The sequence below is a fragment of the Sphaeramia orbicularis genome, chromosome 19 (assembly GCF_902148855.1).
Source record: "Sphaeramia orbicularis chromosome 19, fSphaOr1.1, whole genome shotgun sequence".
Lineage (NCBI taxonomy): Eukaryota > Metazoa > Chordata > Actinopteri > Kurtiformes > Apogonidae > Sphaeramia > Sphaeramia orbicularis.
The window spans coordinates 32,384,424-32,391,150 of NC_043975.1; the positions used below are offsets into that span (position 1 = coordinate 32,384,424).

General features: G+C 36.9%; 1 protein-coding gene across 1 annotated transcript; it reads left to right on the plus strand.

Moving 5' to 3' along the window:
• The first annotated feature begins 3,644 nt into the window (after positions 1 to 3,644).
• LOC115410114 (neurexophilin-1-like) lies at positions 3,645 to 5,317 on the plus strand. The gene is made up of 2 exons (XM_030121560.1): positions 3,645 to 3,915; positions 4,361 to 5,317. The coding sequence occupies exons 1-2, from the start codon at positions 3,856 to 3,858 to the stop codon at positions 5,096 to 5,098; spliced, it is 798 nt and encodes a 265-aa protein (XP_029977420.1). The 5' UTR covers positions 3,645 to 3,855; the 3' UTR covers positions 5,099 to 5,317.
• Positions 5,318 to 6,727: the final 1,410 nt, after the last annotated feature.

Here is a 6,727-nt window from a genome sequence, read left to right on the forward strand (position 1 = left end):
ATGAGGCTTATATGAAAGAACATTTACAAGCAGTATCATGTAAGGACACAATTTTTGTAGATGTCGGAGGAGGTTTTACAACCATTACAGTAGCATTAGTTAACTATTTCCTTGCTCACCAGTTTACACTTAAACAATAAATCTCCAGTTTCTAAGTCGACAGTTTGTTGTGGACGCCTTGAGAAAGGTTTGAACTTTACCTTTTAAATCCTCCATGGCGATCAAAGCCTTATAACCAAAAAAAAAAAAGGATTTGTTTCACATCAATCGACCATGTAAACCTGGAGATATTAATAGATAAATAGATCTACTTTTATTTGTTTTCATAGTAAAAAAAAATGTATTTTTTTCCCCAAATTGAATTCTGTTATTTTTGTGTATTGTTGGGTCCAATATGTTAATTAAGTAAGATAAAGTGTAAAAGAATTATCAGATAATATTGGTGAAATAGTTACTGTGTCCAAAGAACCGAATGGACATGACCGGGTCACCAGTCAGCTGACCACAGCCCGTTTATTTTCTATATTTCAGGATGAACTCCACTGTCAAAAGTTTGAGAATCACTGCCTTAGAATGAGGGAGGTAGCGATTCCCTGCTTTGGAGGCCACAGTGTTGTGACAGTGATATTCCAGCATGTCCTTAGAAATGACCTCCTTTTCTCCTTTTTTCTCTTAGAGCAAGTGGTATCCAATTATTGTCACCTCCTACACTTACACACCTACTATGTCTAAGTGTGGATCAGAGTTATTATCTCACATAGAATTCATCCCATAAATCACTATTTGATATTAGTTGTATAGCATTCATGTTATTAAACTGTAGTTGTCTTTTTTATTTTTATTTAAACTTATACACTTTGGTTAGTCCTGTGCAAAAGTCAATTGCCAGAATTAGCTTTGTTGGTTTAGTAAAGTATAAGATCCAATCTGGATATATGGGAAGTATGTTCAGCAGCAAAAACAAAGGTTTCAGGAAAAAGCAGCTTCTATAAACCAAAGAGGTTGTATTAAGTGTGCCGTCCCTTTGCACTCAACATGTCTTTAACCCTTTTATTCAGACAATATGAGATTTATCACATTAATTTCATTGGTTTCAGGTTTCATTCAACACATGTCAGATGTTTCTAAATGTTTATGCTGCTTCTTCTCATTGGGTCAGAGGTCACATTAAATCAATTCACAAATCATTTTAACCTTTATAACCCAGTTTTTGTGTGTGTGTGTGTGTGTGTGTGTGTTAAGGCTGTGCATATACAGCTCTGGAAAAACATAAAAGACCACTGCAAAATTATCACTTTCTCCGATTTTATCATTCATAGGTATGTGTTTGAGTAAAATTAACATTTTTGTTTTATTCTCTAAACTACCGACAACATTTCTTGCAAATTTCAAATAAAAATATTGTTATTTAAAGCATGTATTTGCAGAACATGACACATGGTCAAAATAACAATAAGATGCAGTATTTTCAGACCTCAAATAATGCAAAGAAAACAAGTTTATATCCATTTCTAAACAACACAATACTAATGTTGTAACTTGGGGAAAGTTCAGACACCAATATTTGGTGGAATAACCTTGATTTTTAACGACAGCTTTCACGTGTCTTCTCTCTCCACCATTGCTGTTGGATAACTTTATGCAGCTCCTGGCATAGAAATTCAAGAAGCTCAGCAATATTTGATGGCTTGTGACCATCCATGTTCCTCTTCATTATATTCCAGAAGTTTCCAAAGCGGGTTCAGGTCTGGAGATTGGGTTGGCCATGACAGGGTCCTCATCTGGTGGTCCGTCATCCACACCTTTATTGACCTAGCTGAGCCCAGGAGCATTGTCCTGATAGAAAACCCAGTCCTCAGAGCTTGGGAATATTGTCAGAGCAGAAGTCCAGTAGTTTTCAACAGTTATTTTTTGATCCCAATTACTTTTGTGGTATTAATAGCACTGTTTTTGCCTCTTATAAGAAGATAGTGATGGCCACAGTAATGGTTTTTATACTTCTCCTTCTTAAATAAGACATGGCTGATCAGGTGTTTATTCAGTAGAATAAGGTGTGCTTGTGTTGGAATTCAACAGACACAGGAATGGAATGGCTGTCATACATGCAGACATGCTGATTTCACAGGAAATTGCAGTGGTCTCTTAATTTTTTCCAGAGCTGTATTTCCTATATTTTCTTGTATCTGACGAAAACAAAATGAGAAATAAATATGTATGTTCATTTCAACCCAAAAAACAACAAAGCTAAAGGTGACGTAAGACTTTTGCACAGTACTGTATATCAACATCGCCTACCCACGGACATCTAAGTGCACAGCTGTGCATTCTGCATCCTCACCACTTGATGTCAGTACTTCTTTCTCCACACTGTATCTGTCACAGCAGAAAGCATTAATCATAATGACTGTACTTTTCCCACAATGCATAGTCATTAAATCTACAGTGAAAATTAGCAAATTAAGTTAACAGCTTTTAAAGAAACTCCTGTAACTTTACAACCCCAATAAAAATTGTATTTACACAGTTGTAATTGCACTGTTTTCACCACTTACACTGGTACATGTATACATGTCTGCTTACATACTACATTGTCTGCATTGTTATATTTGTACTGTTTACACAGTAACACTGTCACAAATGTTTACATTGTTTACACTATTACATCTGCACGTTTTATACTACTTAAAAAAATTTAAAATCTTAACCTTTCCTACAGTATATCTCTATTTTGTAGATATTATTCGATTGCACACTTTCTTATTTTTACTTTTTAAAAAAATTTGTCTGTATCTTATGGGGTTGCTACTTAAATGCCAATGCACTGTTGCTGACAGAGACCACCTGCAATTTCGTTGCACAGCTGGTGTAGTGACAATAAAGCCTATTCTATTCTATTCTATTCTATTCTATTCTATTCTATTCTATTCTATTCTATTCTATAGTCGCAGAAAAAAATATTAGACCATCAAAAGTCATCAAAAACAATGGTTATGCAATCAAGTACTAAATCCTGTGTGTATCATGTGACTAAAACAGACAGAAAAGAAGAATGTCTAGAAGCACTGTTTTTGTCAGTACAATACCATAGTTATTGATGTAAGAACTGAAGTGATTTTGGTTATTATCAAGAAAACATGGAACATGTCTAGATATCAGCTCTGAAATTAAACTCTTATGAGCTATTTTTGTTGTTATTATAATATTTGTCCAAACAAATGTACCTTTAATTGTACCAGGCATTAAAATGAACAAGAAATTGAAGAAAACAAGGGTGGTCTGATAATTTTTTCTGCCACTGAGCCTGTACTGCATTATTAGACCACATGATGGCAGCATTGCATCATCTCTAACATGTTTGCCTCCATCAATACTATGAATGAAAATTAATTGCTATGGGTTATTAAAAAATGCTGTTTTGCTGATGTGGCGACAGCCTATGATAATATAAGGTGTTCTTCAGTGACACAGAGCAGAAGAAGGGGACAAGGGGAAAGCGGGGGACGACTGCACAACGCTGTTGGTGCAAATCCACAAAGAAAACTGCATATGTGTGAGCGGTTGGTTTGCTGTGGGAGTGAGAGAGAGAGAGGGCAGACACAGCAAAACTGGGTGCTAAAAATCTAGAGGTCTGAGAAAGACTCCCAGTGAGAGTGTTGTGAGAGGAAGCAGCAGCAGCATCCTGAAGATTTTCCTTTTGGTAACAATGAGTGTTCCTCCTTGAGCTTGATGTGGGGATATAGATATTTAAGTTGGACTTAAAGGAGACTCAGTGCAGCTTGTGTTGACCCTCACATGTTGGCCAAAACGTGAATTTCAGGTGAAAGTGAATGGATCATCAGACAGAAACCTTCCATTATGAAGATGCTCAGCAGAAAGTGCTTTGTTTGGACACTTCTGAAAGGAGCCTTTTGTTTGGTAAGTATGAGCTCAAATGAGAGAAACCTAAGCAACTATGTGCAAAGTAAGAGTTCACTGCACATTTATTTACTATGGATTATTTAGAAATGCATTTTTACTCTGCTTTTACTAGACTATTTTGGTGTTTACTATTTTTGTTCAGGTGAAGGATGCAGTCAAATCATAAATGTTATTTTCAGGACATATTGATTAAAAATACAGGCTTTGCATCAGTGATTAAAAATATACCATTCCTCATTCTATAACTTGTTGTTTTGATGCTTAATATAAATTTTTTTGCATTTATCTTAACCTTAGTGTTTCCTACTTGAACTTAAGTAAATATTTTCACTGCACTCTTTGTTTTGAGTGGCTTCTCTTGGAATTAATAACATTGTCCATAACCGTCTACGTGCTGCTAGTTTCACTATCCATTCTCTCTTTCTCCTCATTTTCTGTCTAGTTGGTCCTTGGGCAGCGACAGACAAACAGCAACTTCACCTTCAGCAATAAAGCATTGCCTCATCTCAAAAGAGTCCAAGACCCTTCCCTACACAGGAACTGGGCACTCAAAACCAGGAGTGTGATTCAGAACACCAAATTATCTGTCAACCCCTTTATCCATCTCTCAAAGCATAGACTTGGTGACATACTTGGTGGAAGCTCTCCATCACACCTCAACCCTGAACCCTTGAAGATAAAGCTTCAGCCTATCATTAAAGTTCATGGAATTTCCAAATTCAGTTGGGGGGACTTTTACTCAAACATCAAGACAGTTAAACTGAATTTGCTGATCATGGGTAAGATTGTGGATCATGGGAACGGTTCTCTCGGGGTCTACTTTCGCCACAATTCCACAGGTGTAGGTAATGTGTCTGTCAGCCTTGTCCCCCCGATGAAAGAGGTGGAGTTTGACCTGGAACGGCAAAGTGTGGTTAATCCTAAAGACTCCAAGACGTTCAACTGCAGAGTGGACTATGAGAAAACTGAACGCAACAAGAAGGTGATGCTGTGTAACTACGACCCATCAAAGACCTGTGCTCAAGAGCAGACCCAGAGCCACGTGACCTGGATGTGCTCCAAACCCTTCCAGTTCATCTGTATCTACGTATCGTTCTACAGCACTGACTACAGGCTTGTACAGAAGGTCTGTCCAGACTACAACTACCAGAATGTTGGTGTGTACCTGCCTGCAGGTTAATCAGAGGAAAACACATGAATACATATTCAAATAAATCCACAAACAGGAATCAGGAGGAGCAGAAGTGATGCAGTAAAGGGGGGGGTCCTGGAAGACTTTGGGAGAACGTCTCATGGAAAATATATTTTATTGGTTTCACAATATAATAGTTTATATTGCAGTATCTTGCTTGATGTATAGTTGCACTGGCCTGTTGTTTTTTTTTTTTTTTAATTATTACTAATTAACCCATAAAGATCCAGTGCTACTTCTGCAGCAGTTCCCAAATAAATTTTTCTCTCTAACCTTTCTTATGTGATTTATCACCATTTATTATAATGTTATCCTCTGTATTTTGTGTTTCTTTAATAAAAATCTGATATTTTCCCATATTTAATTTAATGATCATGTAGATGTTCATAAAAGCTCAGATGAAAGTTAACTGTCATAACACCAGAAACAGGGAAAAATTAAGAAACAATGACTTTTTCAACAAAATGTATCATTAACTGAACATAAACCAAGTGTCTCCATCCACTGTCATTGATCCAACTCCATGGGTTTTACTGGTGAATCAATGTTGTAGAAGATGACAGTGTTTCCATGTTCACTGTGGAGCCTTTAAACGTCCAAATGAGTCATATCTGATGACCATGAAAAGATGACAAACTATTTTACACCAATTATTTACATGGATTGATAGGTTTAATGGATCAGAAGTTATTAAACATTTTATACTGGCAGATGATTTTGGTTGCCAGTGGTTGGATCTTTATGGGTTAATATAACTTTCATAAAATATCACTACCCAAAACAATGTATTTATAAGGGCTAATATACTCTATTTTATAGGTTTAAGTTATATGGAGGACAACCAACTCTTATCAGAATACTGATGGTAAAATGTACCAACATGTTCTGTAGATTCTGTTCAGTTGTTAAAATACTTGTAAAATATCCTCATTTTAAACTGAACAGATCTCCACAGTATTCATCAGTCTATAAGGAAAGGTAGAAAGCTTGTGGCTTTGAAGGTTTCAGTAGGAAATATAGGGAAGAAGTAGTCAGGACAACAACATCTGTTGTCATGACGATACAGTGTTCCAATGTCCATGGGTCCAGGAATATGCAAGCATTTGTAACAAATGATTTTGCTTTGCTGCTGTCATGCCATTTTAATTCATGCATTTCTTTACAGCCTTTACTGTGTATTGGCCAATAAAATATTAAAAAAAGAAACCAACCAACTGAAGCACTGCAACTCTGAAACACTGTAGAGTCACAGCAGCACTGAGAGGCCATGAAGGTCCTTTGCACCATCTGGGACAGTTTCAATAAACCTGCTTCGCAAACAAGACTTTTGTGATGTTAGCTGTTGGGAGTACACGGTTCATTTTTCCTTCAAGTCAAAGGGACTGATGATGAGGCACTAGTGTACGACCGGTGCTTTGGCTGACATTGGTGGACTTTATGTGCTCTCACCAAAGCCACTCCTGGGCATGAGAACAATAAAAACGGCCCAGTCTGTATCTGCATACTAAGGTACTGTCGGGTCTTGCCAGTAGGCAGAGAGAAAAGCTCTGCAGGCAAATGCTGTCCAGCATAACAGGGTGTGCACAATAGAGTACAGTATACTGAAGAAGTTTTTTT

Bases quoted from the DNA above. Each gene is read 5' to 3' on its own strand.
- LOC115410114 (XM_030121560.1), top strand. From the start codon at position 3,856: ATGAAGATGCTCAGCAGAAAGTGCTTTGTTTGGACACTTCTGAAAGGA. The intron at 3,916-4,360 runs GTAAGTATGAGC...TTTTCTGTCTAG, and splicing joins TGAAAGGAGCCTTTTGTTTG to TTGGTCCTTGGGCAGCGACA.